The sequence below is a fragment of the Armigeres subalbatus genome, chromosome 1 (assembly GCF_024139115.2).
Source record: "Armigeres subalbatus isolate Guangzhou_Male chromosome 1, GZ_Asu_2, whole genome shotgun sequence".
NCBI lineage: Eukaryota > Metazoa > Arthropoda > Insecta > Diptera > Culicidae > Armigeres > Armigeres subalbatus.
The window spans coordinates 157002696-157020486 of NC_085139.1; the positions used below are offsets into that span (position 1 = coordinate 157002696).

General features: G+C 40.7%; 1 protein-coding gene across 7 annotated transcripts in view; it reads left to right on the forward strand.

Annotated features, from left to right (window-relative positions):
• The first annotated feature begins 307 nt into the window (after positions 1-307).
• Positions 308-17791, forward strand: part of LOC134205378 (protein unc-13 homolog 4B-like) — a 60403-nt gene continuing 42919 nt past the window's right edge. The window contains exons 1-2 of one of the 7 annotated variants that reach the window (XM_062680598.1): positions 308-646; positions 9166-9495. In XM_062680598.1, coding sequence (XP_062536582.1) covers positions 9380-9495 — 116 coding nt within the window. In that variant the 5' untranslated portion in view covers positions 308-646; positions 9166-9379. Of the gene's footprint in view, positions 647-693; positions 709-9165; positions 9496-9701; positions 9791-16179; positions 16209-17791 lie in introns of those variants that run through there. The other 6 variants (XM_062680596.1, XM_062680597.1, XM_062680600.1 and 3 more) reach the window with 6 other exon arrangements.

Consider the following 17791-nt stretch of genomic DNA (forward strand, 5'->3'; position numbering starts at 1 on the left):
CTGCTCACTCAGTTAGGATAAGCCACAGAGAGCAATACACGAGCCGAGAGAGAAATCATAACATTGCGACCTACATATACTAAATCAACAGCAGACACTTGATTGCCAATATAAATATCTACTCTTCGCCTCATAGTTCCACCACAGTGACTAAGAACAAACACTAACCATCATGCCGCATGGTCGCATGGCTGATCCCGTTCACTTGTTGCAGCCAGCCTCAGCTCTATGATCGATGCGGAGATTCCCTATGCTGCAGTCAGTCTGGTGAGTGGAACCACAGCGGGTTTGTATCGGAAAGAGCCAGTCAGTTGTAATTTCTCCCTCTCGCGCGGAAACCACACCGACACGCGTGGATGCACGCCGTGCCGCCGATGACTAACTTCCATTGGATAATCGGTCAGTCGTTACGGAAAGCTGCGCGCGCGAGCACCCTTTCAGAGAGTTGAGTCGTCGCGATCAATTACCATCTTATCAGAGCTGAACGTCTTCAACATACATATATTAGTTTTGCTGAAGAAACACGAAAAAGTTCAACAAACGAAGCAGTGTCACACACAGAACGCAGTGCAAGCAGCCGTGGGTGGGTGAAATTTTGCGCATCAGGTGACCCAGTCAATGACGGGGAAGATCGATTATCTGGTGGGTGAGTTTTCCCATACAAAGAGGTCGTCCTAGAAGAAAGAAAAGCGCAAAGTTCAAAACAAAGTGAGAGTGTGATGATAGGGTGCGACTTATTTTTCAATCGTTCGTCAAGTATCAATTTCGCGTGTTTTTTGTACATTACTTGAAATGGTTACTCCAAAATATTCAGTTTGAGTATCGCCACAAATACAAACAAGGACAATACTAAATCTTTCATTATTAGTCTTTTCATAAAATGTTTGTTTGTAACCGACATAATATGCGAATACATTCAAAAAACTAATTAATCTGTTCCGCTAAGACGTCAAGTTTCCTGTTTTAAATAAGCGTCTAATACAATCGACTCTCCGTATGTTAATATTCTAAACTCGACAACTCTTCTAGTTCAAAACGTCTAAAAAAGTCCCAGAGGAAAATTTCTTCATTCTGCGTACACTATCTGTGTCTCATGACTATACAGTTATTGGACATATTCATTCTTCTTGTTCAAATGCTCCAATACAACAACAATGAGAAAATCATGAAAACATAAAATGTTATTTATTTCTGCATCCGCTTTCATCCATGGATGTTATCGATCATTTAGTAATTTGCGTTTGATCATTTAGTAGTTTGGTTCGTTGTTGAAATTCCACTAATAACGGAGGTATAGCTATAGTTTCAGTAACTTAAAGTCGCACTAGAAGTCCACCATACAACACATTTTGAGATTCAGCTTCTGGAATGAGTTATTGACAAACAACTCAATATTGACTTCAATATCCAGGTGTAGAGTCTGCAGTATTTAGGATTGATAGTTTTGACATAACTTCTGAGCATGTTGAACGATCTGGGCCATGTTTGGTAATGTCAAGATTTGTTTGTTATCCTGTCGTGTCCATGATCAGATACGAATTGGATTGTTAGCCCAACACAATCACAAAATCCCGTATTCAGTTTTGTTTTGTGTCTGGATCTCGGAATGCTACTTTCGCTTAGATTTTGCTTTGGTGCTTTAGAAGCTGTTCTTTATGGATAAATGACTAATATTCTTGGTCCTATCTTGATAGGGCAAACTACCGCCCAATTCGTTTGTATACGTTATCATTCGACTGAGAGTTTAGAAGAGAATTATTTTAAAATCAAAATTAGCTAATGTTTCGCACAGCCGAGCTGCGTCCGAATCAGGCAGGCGTTACATTTATGTCTTGGTGCAATTTTCAACCACTATTATGAAGCATTGTTATAATGCTCAAATTATCAGTTAAAATTTTCCTCTTGATTATTATCTTTATTGGTTTATACATTAACAGGCATTCTAGGGCCCCAATAATGTTTGGTATAATTCTAATCTTATTTTATTTCCATCCATGCAAATACATTTTTGCAGCTTCTACTTCTGACGCGCACTCGTGATTCTGTTGTCACCAAGCGATTATGATTTGCACTTGAAACAAAATTCGTCTCGGCTAAACCTTCGCTTTCATAAAATTGGGATCAGTACTGCAATGCACGGCATACAAAAAACAAGGCAGGCTCATCACGTATATAAACATTCAATTTGAATGTAAACATGTGACGTCACTGCTATCTTCGCACAAGCTGGACCGAGACGATGCTCTATAGTTGCAGCATGCTTACTTTTGTACTCCAACATGTGGCGATAAAACATGCGTCACATTCTAAGTGTCATTTTCTAACGAGCCTACCTTGTTTTCTGTATACCGTGACTGCAATGTTTCATTTTCAATGAGAGATCTCACGCAATGTTTACATATCTGCCCCTTTCAATCTCCATAGAAACGTGAAGGATGAAATGCTACAAAAATCTCAAAAAATATTTATTTCGTGATAGGGTGTTTATCACCACTTTCAATTCATTGGTTTAAAGGAATATGATTAATTTATCGACTTTTCATTTTTCTTGACATATATCTATTGAGATAATTTAGAAATTTTAATTTTAAAACAAAGCACAACATCCTTTCATAATTGCGAAATTGAACAAAGAACCAATGATACTTTCATTTGGTCACCGAGATAGAAAATGGTTATTTGCTCTCTGTCTTAAGTCGATCACGACCTTTTGCAGTACTGATTATGATACTTAAAAGAACCGTTTGATTTACAATACTTTACTCTCCCAGTCACAAACAGTATAAAACCAAATCAGAATCTTGAGAAACTTTCACGTGGATGCCACTGATGCCATCCATGCAAATTAATATTAAATGTGAATGTTGTAGCATCTTCCTCCGACGCGCGTTCGTGATTTTGCTACGGATGGCAATTTTCTGGCGTTGCAAAGCGGTTAATTTGCACTTTGAACAATAATCTTCACACAACAACCTTCCCTTGTATAAAATGGTGGTTCTGAAAAGAACAAATTTATTAGTCCTGCAACAACTAGGACAACTGCTAGGACCGTCATCGTACTGTCCGCTCTCTGTTAACTCTCCGTGGCCACTCACCGTGAATCATCGTTGAGAAATGATGCGCGAGCGCGAATCATGGACCTTTTAAACCCGGAGAAAATGTAACTTACATCATTCTGATATCCGTGTTAGGAATGCATGAACGGGATCGGTTGGTTCTGACCCAGTTAAAATGGGTTGGACAAGAATTGAAATTTTCAATAGTTTATCGTGAATAATCAAAAGTTGCGATGACACTGGCAAATTGATGGAGAGTTTCCTAGTCGATTGATATTTTTTAAATTTATTACCAGACTAAGGCCGGAGTGGCCTGCGCTGCACATAAAAGTCTTCTCCATTCAGCTCGGTCCATGGCTGCACTTCGCCAACCACGCAGTCTGCGGAGGGTCCGCAAATCGTTCTCCACCTGATCGATCCACCTTGCCCGCTGTACACCTCGCCTTTTTGTTCCCGTCGGATCGTTGTCGAGAACCGTTTTCACCGGGTTACTGTCCGACATTCTGGCTACGTGCCCGGCCCACCGCAGTCGTCCGATTTTCGCGGTGTGAAAGCTCATGCAACTCGTGGTTCATTCGCCTCCTCCATGTACCGTCCGCCATCTGCACCCCACCATAGATGGTACGAAGCACTTTCCTTTCGAAAATTCCAAGTGCGCGTTGGTCCTCCACGAGCATCGTCCAGGTCTCGTGTCCGTAGAGGACTACCGGTCTTATAAGCGTTTTGTGGATAGTCAGTTTGGTACGCCGGCGAACTCTATTCGATCGGAGCGTCTTGCGGAGTCCAAAGTATGTACGATTTCCAGCCACTATGCGTCTTCGAATTTCTCTGCTGGTATCGTTATCGGCGGTCACCAGTGAGCCCAAGAACACTAATTCTTCAACCACCTCGATTTCATCACCACCGATAGAAACTCGTGGTGGGTGGCTTACATTGACCTCTCTTGAGCCTCTTCCTATCATGTACTTCGTCTTCGTTGTGTTGATGACTAGTCCAATCCGTTTAGCTTCGCTTTTCAGTCTGATGTAGGCTTACTCCATCCTCTCAAAGTTACGTGCCATGATATCAATGTCGTCGGCGAAACCAAAAAACTGGACGGACTTCGTGAAAATCGTACCACTCGTGTCAATCCCTGCCCTTCGTATTACTTCCTCTAAAGCGATGTTGAATAGCAGACACGAAAGACCATCACCTTGCCGTAACCCTCTGCGGGTTTCGAAGGGACTCGAGAATGCCCCTGAAACTCGAACTACGAACATCACCCGATCCATCGTCGCTTTGATCAATCGTGTCAGTTTATCCGGAAATTCGTGTTCGTGCATTAGCTGCCATAGCTGGTCCCGATCGATTGTATCATATGCGGCTTGGAAGTCGATGAATAGATGATGTGTAAGCACGTTGTATTCACGGCATTTCTGCAGTACTTGGCGAATGGCGAACACCTGGTCCGTGGTGTAGCGTTCGCCCATAAAACCCGCCTGGTACTGCCCCACGAACTCCCTTGCAATTGGTGCTAGTCGGCGGCATACAATTTGGGAGAGTACCTTGTAGGCGGCGTTCAGCAATGTGATTGCGCAGTAGTTGCTACAATCCAGCTTATCGCCCTTTGTATAGATGGGACACATGACACCTTCCATCCACTCCTGCGGCAAAACTTCAACCTCCCAAATTTTGGTAATGACCTAGCCAGTGCATCACCACCATGTTTAAATAGCTCTCCTGGTAGTTGATCAACCTCATTAGCTTTGTTGGTCTTCAGCCGGCCAATCTCCTCCTGGATTTCCTGGAGATTCGGAGCCGGTAAAATTATATCCTGCGCACGTTCTCCCAGGTGCATCACCATATCGCCATCTTCGTCTGCCACATCGCCATTCAGATGTTCTTCGTAGTGCTGCCGCCGCCTTTGGATCACCTCACGCTCGTTCGTAAGAAGATTCCCGTTTATGTCCTTACACATATCAGGCTGTGGCGCGTGGCCCTTACGTGAACAGTTTAGCTTCTCATAGAACTTTCGTGTGTTATTATCGCGGTACAGTTGCTCCGTCTCTTCACGGTCTCAATCTTCCTGCTAGCGCCTTTTTCTCCGGAAAATCGATTTTTGTCTGTTCCGCGTCCCAATAAATAAAATAAATAAATGGCGGATCTAATATCTCTCCAGCCATCTTCAAGAGACGCTGTGCCTAGCTGCTCTTCCGTTGGGAGTGCCAGCTGCTGCGCGCATTCTTGGGCTGGTCTACCGTCTTGTAGCCTCCCAATGTCAAGCCGCGGCGTCCGACTTCGACGCGTGTTGTCTCCGTCGAGAGTTTTGAGCGCAGGCATACTGCAACAAGGTAGTGGTCGGATGCAATATTCGCACTGCGGTAAGTGTGGACGTTCGTGATGTCGGAGAAGAATTTACCGTCGATTAGAACGTGATCGATTTGGTTTTCCGTTTCTTGGTTAGGTGATCTCCATGTGGCCTTGTGGATATTCTTGCGGAGAAAGAAGGTGCTTTGGACTACCATTCCGCGGGAGGCTGCGAAGTTTAGGCATCGTAGGCCGTTGTCATTCGATACGGTGTGCAGACTATCGGGTCCGATGACCGATTTATACATTTCCTCCCTTCCTACCTGTGCGTTCATGTCACCGATGACGATTTTGACATCCCGCAGTAGGCATCCATCGTATGTCTGCTCCAACTGTGCGTAGAACGCTTCTTTGTCGTCGTCGGGTCTCCCTTCGTGTGGGCAGTGCACGCTGATAATGCTATAGTTGAAGAAACGGCCTTTAATCCTCACCTTGCACATCCTTGCGTTGATTGGCTGCCACCCAATCACACGATGGCGCATCTTACCCAGCACTATGTTCCAAGCTTCCAATCGTGATCCTTTATTCGTCGCCTAGGTCTTTGCCGATTATAACGAGTCGCATTATCTCTTATATTGTTCGTAATTATTGGATTTCCAGGCGGATTATTGGGCCTGCTGTCCTCCTCCTGTCTCGTCGGAGGGCCGTCGTGTCTGGGATGTTTAGCGTCCCACATAACACCAGGACTTAGGCTTGTGTGCTTTGAGCGGCACACGGTCGCTTTGGTGGGGCCTACTTGCGGATACATGCAGCTTTTTATAGGAATTTAACAGGGTCCACTGTCAAACCCCACCATATCCTGAGCAAGCCCCACAACTCGCAGATGGCTTAAGGAGGGGTCGTCAAGCCCTTGGACATAGTCCCTGCTGCCCCACTTGGAACTTCTTCTTCTTCTTCTTATTGGCATTACATTCCCACACTGGGACAGAGCCGCCTCGCAGCTTAGTGTTCATTAAGCACTTCCACAGTTATTAACTGCGAGGTTTCTAAGCCAGGTTACCATTTTTGGATTCGTATATCATGAGGCTAACACGATGATACTTTTATGCCCAGGGAAGTCGAGACAACTTCCAATCCGAAAATTGTCTAGACCGGCACCGGGAATCGAACCCAGCCACCCTCAGCATGGTCTTGCTTTGTAGCCGCGTGTCTTACCGCACGGCTAAGGAGAGCCCCTTGCTTGCCCCAAATACAGGACCGGGACGACTGTTGAACGGTGGTCGTGGCAGGAAGGGCTCGACTGTGCTGGGGGGCTCAGAGGCTTCCATAAAGCTTAGGGGAAGCGTGCATTCCGGTATCCGAGGATAAAGTGTTTGATACGTTGGTTGTGAACTGTATGCTACAATGCTGGTGAATTTTCAGCTTTCCGTGAAAGAGTAAGACAGGCTGCATTCTGGAGGCATGAGAGATGCAACTACCTTCGAGGTTTTCAAGGCACACGTGCTGGAAGCGATATGTACACTGTACAGTTCTGATGAGCTGGGTACTTGCCTGCGTATTGATTTTCGAAGGCTTCTTCACCGAGCCCAAACACAGGACCGAGACGACTGAAGGCCACTGGCAGAAAGGGCTCGACTGTGATTAGGCGAATTAGAGATCTTGATGTGAGATATTGCAGCCTCCAAAGCCACATTGGCAGTGCAGTATCGGTGTTTCCAAATTTGATCTAGTCCGGAAGTTGGAGTCGAAAATTTAGAGAGGCCTGATGCAGGAGATATTTTGATTAAGCTAAAACTAACGGTTATAAGTTAGGAGTCCTTGAAAGTGGTCATCTAGCGCATTGGCTATAATCACTTAGTCCATAGAGGTTACACTGTTAATTTTTTGGGCCATACCATTCATGCTCCTTTTGCCATATGTGCCGTTTAATCTCCTCCAATCAAACTTTAGATCGTCTAAGAATTCCGTCCTACCACTGTCCTTGGCTTGCGACATGCGTTACGGTATGGTTTCAATACTTATACCAACACTTATACTCTACAGCAGTACCTTTTTTGCTCTTCCGTTGGACCCTAGTGTTCTAGACCCTAGAGGTCCTCGGAATTAGAACAACAATGCTGCGTTGTAGAGAATATCTCGATGGCTGTTCCGTCGTTCGTGATCGTCAGATTCGTCTCACTGGCAATGCTGACAGTACTACTTTTGGCATCACAATGTGATGACATTTATTTCACAGCAGCCATAGATTTGAATCGTAAACAAGACTTGAAAATTATTTTTTTTTATCAAATCCTCGTCGTTTCAATTGTTAATATTAATATGCATTGAAAATCAACATATTACATAAAATCCGAATTAAGCGGATGTACGATATCTCCGAATTATGCAATATTTGGTAGAATCGTCCCTTTCCGAATATTATTGGACTTGTCTTTTTTGTTCCGTCACTAAACTCATTTCGGATAGGGTGATTTAAAAGTTCAACATTTTTAAGCAAAACGGTTATTTAGCCTAACTTTCAAAATTCTAATCCAATTTTCAATCAATAGCCATGAAATTTTATCTCCCAACTGCACATATAATATAAGCAAAATAGAGATATCGGGTGAGCCTTTCTGGAGATAATATTTTCAAGAAATAAAGTCAATGGTTCACCATACAAACAACATGGTGGACAACCATGCGTCTCCACTTTTCACTCACTTTTCTTATAGTAACCGTGAACCGATTTTCTCGCAACTAGTCTCATTTGACAGAGAGCAAAGCCTTATGCTACGTTTAGACAAGGCAAGTGAATTGAGCAAGTCGCTTGAATCGAACGCGAACTGAACTTGTAAACACCTTAATTCAATTCATATGAACGAAAAGAAAGTTGAACATGTTCAACTTTTGGCAAGTCAATTGAATTCAACTGAGTTGTTCAATTCACTTGCCCTGTCAAAACGTAGCATTATTGATCGCTATTGAATTTGATAACAATCGACTGTTGCGGTTAAAAGTTTAGAAAATGGTACATCAAACCATCTCGGTCCACTCGGAGATGTTGGATGACAACGTATTTTAGATACTGCAATGTAGTCATATTTGAGAAAATAACCGGTTAAAGAGGTTCGTTCAGAAGGATCTTTCAGGTGTGTTGTTCCAGCTATGTTATTGTTGGAGTAGCTTTTTCGGTGGAATTGGTCAACACACGGACTTCCTCATGGCCCAACATTGACACAACATTGTGGACGGATAATAATATCGCGTTATGCATTGCGTCCACCCAAAACCAATGCCCCAGCGGGGCACCACTGTTCCAACAATCGTCAGGATGATCGAGGCCGTGATCTCCAGGTCCACGACTACGACATTGGATACGGCGGATATCTATAACGACTAAGGGCCAGCTGTTGAAGGAGGTAATCATCCTTCAGGCCGATGGGTTTTGCGTTTGTCATTTGTTTGAATTTTAGAGGAAGGGTGATTTGAATTTTACCGAGATGTTCATTCAAATTTCCAGGGGGAAAAAATTGAATTTTTGAGTAATTCGTTATGAGCAAACTCTCAGTGCCTGTCAAATGTATCAACCCGACCATCACACTACACTGCACCTCATCCATAATAGATTTATCGTCCGTAATGCGCTATAGCTCATCACGATTGGTAGTTTCGTAGCCACAAGCGAACTTTTTTGGATAATGAATTTACTATCTTTAAAGAAATGTTAAGCCTTGAGCAAACCCCACAATGTTATTATACTTTCTATTCAGTAGATGTATAACGCGAGTGATTTTAGAACATTTGAAAATAAGGTCGCACCCTAGTGCTAAATCGCATGCAGCTATTTGAGATTTCAGTGCAAAAATAACCATTAAGGAGAGAGTGAAGACGTGATTGAAAGAAGTATTTTTTCAGTTTCCGTGATTACGTGATCTTCAAATAGGCGCCACATTTTAGTTAAAACATCCAGCAAATCCAATCGAACCGATTGCATAAATATCGGCATTGCTCAACCTCAAACAGGTTGATAGTTCGAAGCCGGTTTCCGTTGGCAAATGATGCGCCTCAGCATGTCGCAAACCAAAAACTTCATAGACAACAAACTGGAGGCCATACAGGCTAGGTGGAGCTCATCGTCGTCGGCGAAACCAGTGGGAATGCGAAATAGCAGGTAAATGTCATAGACGCGCCTCTTCTATGTCGGTTGGGACCGTGGGGAATCAACAGAAATTAAAAATAAACCATCATGCTGGGGATTCCCCCTGTAATACGCATGGCCTAGCCGGTCAGCTTCCCGCCCGCGCACGGCCGGCGCTGACCACACGAATGCAATGTGGGAGAAAACCGGTTGAGATAATTGATATAAAGCGTCATATTATAGAATTGAACAAAAGTAGAACCGGCCAGTCAACATCAGTCACTTGTAAGAAGCTGAAGTGTGTTTTAGAATAAAATAGTACCAGGATGTAAGTGAATACCGTAAAGTCAATCGGCTGATTTAAGAAAGTTCAAAGTTTTCATTTGATGTAAAAGGAGAAAAAACAGATCGACAGTTGAAATCAAGTTTCTATGAAAATGTGTTGTTCGATCTTTGATTCTCATCCGTGATCAGTTCGTTTTATTATTATCATTAGCAGTGAGACTTTTAATCCTGCAAAAATCATCAGCAAAAAAATTCGCTACATGTGTATAAGGGGTGATCTGAACTCGTCATATTAGTGATTTTTTTTTGAAAATAATTTCGAAATATCTCATACAGTTCTAACTGCGATGATCCGATTGTAATAAAGTTTTGGAATATTTTGTTGAGTGTGGGAATGGCCGACTTTTGGCCGGAATACCTGTCGTCATATCGTTCAGAATGACAAGCGCTACGTTTGAGCAGCAGCCATCAGAAAGCAGCCGTAATGCACAGAGTATTGCGCCTTAGTTTCATGTAGATTAAGGAATGATGTAATAGTGTGATCTATAATCAAAGCCGTCGTATTCCATAACAAATAATATTTTACCTGACACAAGTAAGTAATACCGCATTGAATGCTCCGCCGAACCGATTAGTTGAGCACAGAAGCAGGAGCTACCCATCTTACGTTTGCGCGAAGCGATTTTGAAAAAGAAAAATGGAAAACTATGGTTTGCAATGCGCTGGGTGAGAAAACTATTATTCGGCGGTGGGTGACATGGTAGGAGGCTGTTAGGACTGATACAGGATGAAGAATGCGTCTATCCAACATTTATTCAATATGGTGTCCGAAGTTTTCGTTTTATATCTTTTTAATATCCAAAACTTAGGAGGCATTGATTTCTTCTTTTTGACATAAGAAGCTATATAAACACAAATAAAATCGCAATTATAGACAAACATTTAAAAAGGGCGTAACTATACTATACGTAACTACAACTATACAAACTATATAGAAGTTGATTGATCTCACTTCTCTCATCTAAAACGTTTATAGTTTCGCGCCAAACCCAAAAATTCTACCAAAATTAGCAACTGATATTTTCCTTTTTAAATTATATTTAACGCAAGTGGGTGTCAACATCACAAAAACCAAAACGATGTGGGAAAGGCCTATCCCAAGTGACAACATAAATTATATGGTGCAGTGTACTTGAAGTCCATATCAGCTTAATATTTTTCACTTCAAATCAATTGTTCTAAAATATTGCTCCGAGATAGCAAAAAAACATTATAAGACAGATGCCCTTTTTAAGAAAGGTGGTTCAAGACCATTTTCTAAGGTCCGCTTGACAATAGTAAATTTTATCAGAGTGAGCTTATGATCCCGACCAGTTAGTCATAACAAAATTTTATCACAAATCAATATGTGTTACAAATAACAAAACCTGCAATAATTTTGTTATAAATTCTATGTTAAAGTTGAAGGAAAATTTCATGATCGTCATCACATGATTATAACATAATGTGTTATGTTTACTTTTACCAAAAAAAAAAAAAAAACAATTGCCTACATTTGTGATAGATAGGAATTGGAACAAAACGAAGGTACCACCTTCAGTATTCACATTCAAAGTTGAACTAGATGGACAAAGTTAATTGCTTACATTGTAGATAATTATAATCTTTTCAATAACATAATTTGTTATAGTACAATCTATTTTCACCACTTTTTATGTAACACATCGAGTTATATTTTTGTTCAATTAATAACATATTTAGTAATATTTTTGATAAACCTAGAAGAGATTTTGTTACAATTTTTGTTATTTTAACTACTAATGGCACATGTTTTAAAACAACCGCTGTTATAAAAACACCTTTAACAAAATAACAAGCTCTGATATAAATCTGTTACTATCTACTGGTCGGGATGACATGCATGATCAACGTTAAACTCTGTAAAGGATTTTTATAGCATATGTTTTTTGCCATCAGTGTCGTCATCACGATTTGATATGATGTTGATACTTGTTGATGATTTTTGTATAAATCAAATTGAACAGTATGCCACGACCACGATGATTTTCTGTTTAAAAATAGGAAACAATGAATACGCTTCTTTTATAAGTCAAGAAGACCATAATTTGTAAAACTATTTGCTTTACAGAAAAAAAAACACTCAAAATGCCTATTTTTCTCTAACATGTTAACAATATTTTAACAATATTTTCTTTTTGTCCTGAATATACAAAAAACTGATTCATTCATAATGGAAAAGGATATTTTTCAGCGTTCATATAATTATGGCTACCAGCAAGGGGGGTTCAGTGAGAAGTGAGAAATGAAGAATGAAAAGTGAGACAACACACGTATCTCTCCTCATTTCTCACTTCCCATGAAAAGTGTGAAGAAAAAAACCAGACGTCTCACTTCTCATTTCGCACTACTCACTTTTCACAGTGAGAAGTGAGTTCTCACTGTGAAAAAAGAGTACTGCAAAGTGGGTTGTAAGACGTCTCATTTCTCACTTCTCACTGTAAAAAGTGAGAAGCGCGAAGTAAGTAGTGATACGTTTCACTACATTTTCGCACTACTCACTTCTCATAGTGAGAAGTAGGAAATAAGTAGTGAGAAGTGAGACGTCTCACATTTAACACCTATTTTCTCCCTTATCAACTGACCCATTCGGTCATATGACATGTTCGGTGAAATGACCTATTCAGTCTGATGATATGTTCGGCCAAATAACCTATTCGGCCAAATGTCCTGTTTGGCCAAATAGCCTATTCGGCCAAATGTTCTATTCAGCTAAATGTCATATTAGGCCAAGTTTCTCATTCGGCCAAATGACCTTTTCGGCAAAAGGCCTTTTCGGCCAAATGACTTATTCGGCCAAATGATCTATTCGGCCAAATGTTCTATTCGGCTAAATGTCCTATTCGGCCAAATGGCCTATTCGGGAAAACGTCCTATTCGGCCAAATGACCTTTTCGGCCAAACAACTTATTCGGCCAAAAGACCTATTCGGATAAATGACCTATTCGGCCAAATAACCTATTCAGCCAAATGTCCTATTCGGCTCAATGTCCTATTCGGCCAAATGTAATATTCGTCCAAATGGCCTATTCGGCCAAATGACATATTCGGCCAAATAATCAAATCGGCCAAATAAATTCGGCCAAATGACTTATTCGGCCAAATGACATATTTGGCTATATGACCCTTTCGGCCCTTTTGGCCTAATGGTCTGTTCGGCCAAATGGTATATTCTGCCAAACAACTTTCGGTCAAACGGCCCTTTCCCGAAATGACACAAATTAAGCTATAGCGCATATTTTTTATAAATACTAAATTTTACTTATGAATTGAGTCTACCCCTTATACTCTTTTTTCGTATAAAGGGTTTAGTGGTGAATATAACACCGGTCGAGATGCAACAAAAGTAATTTCTATAGAAACGCTATCCAACGCGCCCCAAGGCTCTCCGCAGAACATTCGATTATGTAAAAACACTTCAAATCAAAAGATTTTCTTTAGTGAACTGCTTCAAGGAAATAAAAAACATTAATTGTACCATGGAACCACAGACAAACAGACGTAACACTTTTCATTTCAACATCGTTCACGTGTTCGATGGTTGATTTGAAATACATCTGTGCTACGCGATTGTGCCAAGAGAGGCGCTAGTGTTCAATCGCTTTGACATTTGATTAGTGTATATGCTGCTGAATGTTTTCTGTGTTGATGACGATGATGATGATGATTGATATAGATGTATGCCTTAGGAGCAAACGTTAAATAAGAAATAATAATGGCGGACTGTGTTTCTCGCGATTCTGATAACAGATGGCAGTAGTGTTTTCTGAAAAGCGACTTTTTTGGCTTGGCATAAGACGAGTTTGTACAGTTCCATTTAACTCCACCACTTGTTTGTACCTTGGACAGCCTACAGTGTCTCGTACTTTGACTCGACTCGACTTTTTTTTGACTAAATCACTAGTTTGGCCGAATGCTTCTTTCGACTGAATGTTATTTTCGGCCAAATGACATTTTCGATAATGATCGTTTCGAACAAATGCTCAATTAGGTCAAATGGGTTTTGGCTAGATGACTTTCGGCCTAACGTGTTATTCGGCCTATTGGCATTCGAACAAATGGCTTTGCACCTTTCGGTCAAACGCCAAGAAGGCCACAAGTCGTTTAGCTGAAAGGCAATTTGGCCGAATTTTTTTTAGCCAAACACGTGGACATTTTTAACCATATTACCCGTTAGTCCAAATGACATTTTTGGTCAAATAACCTGTTTGATCAAACGATCTGTTAGGGATAACGGCTTCTTCGGTCAAATTACTCGTTCGGCCTTAAGCCGCTTTAGCCAAATGAAATTTTCGGTCAAATCGTTTTCGATGTATAACCGTTTCGCCCAAACGTTCTGTTATTGCTCATTGCTCCTAATAACAATTTTTGGATATTCCGGAAATTTAACACTCCGCTTCTTTATAGTTGGTGTAGAGAGTTATAATTTCCCTAAAATATGAGTTCATTTTACATAGATGTTCACAGGCTTTGAGGTTAGCTCACGTTTAGTGTTGTTTGGAGCTCAATTAGCTACAAACGGTATAAACTAAACATTTAAAGCTTTCATTAGTTATTTAGATAATTTAGGATCATGGAAGGCTTTAACCTTATTATTCTTCTTCTTCTTATTATTGGCATTACATCTCCACGCTGGGACAGAGCCGCCTCGCAGCTTAGTGTTCATTGAGCACTTCCACAGTTATTAACTGTGAGGTTTCTAAGCCATATTACCATTTTTGCATTCGTATATCATGAGGCTAACACGACGATACTTTTATGCCCAGGGAAGTCGAGACAATTTCCAATCCGAAAATTGCCTAGATCGGGACCGGGGATCGAACCCAGCCACCCTCAGCATGGTCTTGCTTTGTAGCCGCGCGTCTTACCGCACGGCTAAAGAGGGCCCCTATTTAATAGGCATATTCAACCTTATTTTTATTACAGATTGAAGTGTTAGAAATTGAGTTACACTAGAGCAGAAATCCCAGTTTATTAAGAAGTATAATAAGGTAAGGTAAGACGCGCGGCTACAAAGCAAGACCATGCTGAGGGTGACTGGGTTCGATTCCCGGTGCCGGTCTAGGCAATTTTTGGATTGGAAATTGTCTCGACTTCCCTGGGCATAAAAGTATCATCGTGCTAGCCTCATGATATACGAATGCAAAAATGGTAACCTGGCTTAGAAACCTCGCGGTTAATAACTATGGAAGTGCCTACTGAACACTGAGCTGCGAGGCGGCTCTGTCCCAGTGTGGGGATGTAATGCCAATTAGAAGAAAAAGAAGAAGATGCCTATTAAATACGCTCCACATTTCTACTAACCGTTATAGACAGATTGGATCTGTCACGGTGATAACTTTTAATACTAGACAATTTTCACTCCTAAAATTTCCGGCATCGTACATAGCAACTCTCAGAATGATCTTGCTTTGTAGTCGCACATCTAACCTCTAAGGATAAAGAGGACGCCATCGGCATCACAATTGAAAAAATGCAGTCACGTAACAAATTTTATTAAAGCATTCATTTATTTACTGAACAAATTCTCTAGATTGGAATAGTCATGTAAATATGCAATATACAAGTATTAAGGACCTTGAAAAGCATTCTCAAGAATCGGACACCGATTTGTATTGTTCAAAACTGATAATGATCACTGCAGCAAGTGTTCCACATGATTCCCATTCGAGACTGTCACTCAGAACTTTGTTCCGTCGTTATGATCTTCGTTCCGCCAATTTGAACTTTGTTCCGCCATTCTAATTATTCTTGGTTGATTATTTGGCATAAAACAAAATAAAATCGGTGAGTGTGGATAGATGAATGTATGAAAAGAAATAAAAGATTCTTAAATCATTCCCCTTGTTGCCTATCATCTGTACTTTAAAAATTTAAGAACTCTACCGTTTTACCTCATTGACGGTCATGGTCTTTTCAGACAGTATTTTCAGACAGTCTTTTCAGTCAAAACTGTTCCACAAATCGATAGCTCATTATAGTCTCAATAAAGGTTCGACTGCAACCCATCCCTTGCACTAGTTACCTAAATTACTAGTAGGTATTAAGAGTCTCCCAGACGCTCATTATGCCAGTCTCACGGGAAGCAACGTGCCGTGATTTATAGTTTCGCTCGGGGAAGAGACCGCAAGCAAAACAAGTCCGTTTTCACAGTTTATAAATACAGAGCGTCTATCTGTTAGCATTAATTAGCGCTGCCAATCGGGAGGACCGCTCTGAACTTTGTTTAGCTGTCCGATTTCCTCCGAATGTACCTCTACGTGTGTTTATGATTTTCGTGCTGTTTATTCATTCTGGCCAGGTCGTTAACCATTTTTCCTTGAAGAGTAGATATTAGCATAGATATGGATATGGGTATTGGTTTACATAATGGTCGATGATCGGTATGTATTTTAAAGTGTTTAGTCGGTAACGAAAATCATCTTTATTTATTAGTATTGGTGCCAAAATAAACCACCGTGTTCAACCAGTGCTGTATGATATCCAATTTGCAACTCTTCTAATAAAGTACTAAGTCGCTAGACCTCCTGGCCACAACTAAGGGATAGTGATATAACAGGTATAACCCGTTTTACTCTCTTCGGTATCTTTCTTCGCTCTTCATTGGCATTACATCCCCCACTGGGATTAACTGCGAGGTTTCGAAGACAAGTTACCATTTTTGCATTCGTATATCATGAGGCTAACACGATGATACTTTTATGCCCAGGGAAGTCGAGAAAATTTACAACCTGAAAACCTCAACATGGTCTTACTTTGAAGCCGCGTATCTTACCGCATGACCCACGTCTTCAGTATACGTCACTGGATTACGTAAATTTGTTAAGGACTAAATCGAGAACGTAAACATTGAGTTTCCGTTCCAATTTCCCGATAACAGCGAACTAAATACTATCGAATTGAAGAAGATTTTTTTTCTTTAATGAACACAAAAGTGTTGAATTAATCTGTGGTTCGAATGTTCCAGGTTCGAATATCAGTGCCCCCCTCTTTAAAAAAAATCATTGAAAAGAAATTTAAAAACCCCAGATTAATCCACCTAGCGGCGATGATGCCTTTCTCGTGCATCGTAAAATGTACTGAAAAAATCACATAGGAAAGGTCAAAAAAGCACTTTAGGGGGATAGATCGCATATTTTCTATCATTTTTCATGTTTTTGCATTAATTACTATGCATTCCCACCATTCCTGAAAAAAAATTTTTTTTTCGATTTTGAAATTTTTTTTCCAAGGGGGGACCCTTGGGAAAAAACAATGATTTTTCAATAATTCCGAAATGCAATGTCCGATCAGGCCAATTTTCAATAGCAAACAATGGGACCGCATTCCCCGTCGAATGCGACTTGTTGCGAGTAAATCGGGTAATGCTAAGTTCCAAAAAGTGTGTCTACAAAATTTGTACACATACACACATACACACACACACATACATACATACACACAAACAGACATCACCTCAATTCGTCGAGCTGAGTCGATTGGTATATAACACTATGGGTCTCCGAGCCTTCTATCAAAAGTTTGGTTTTGGAGTGAAATTATAGCCTTTACGTATACTTAGTATACGAGAAAGGCAAAAAATCTAATTATTTTGCATACTCAAACGTAGTAAAAACGAAATGAAAGGTTTTAATTCTTATTCAACAGTTACTTGATTATTTTCAATAGTTTTACTATTTCGACACAAAAAAAAGTTGATGGTGCTCTACGGCTACCATGGGCACAAAAGAGTTAAGTTGGTAATGGAATAATGAAAAAAAAGTCGATAATAATATTTAGTCACAATACTGCTCCGAAACTGGCTTTCGTCATTACCCAGCTTGAATCATCCTACAACCAACAGTCGGATATCGTTGAATGTGGTTTCCAAATACGGAGTGACGTGAGACACCACCACGCCAGATTTGTGACGAATAACTACAATCCATTGTTTGCTCTCGAATTTACATTTGAGCATTTTACGGAG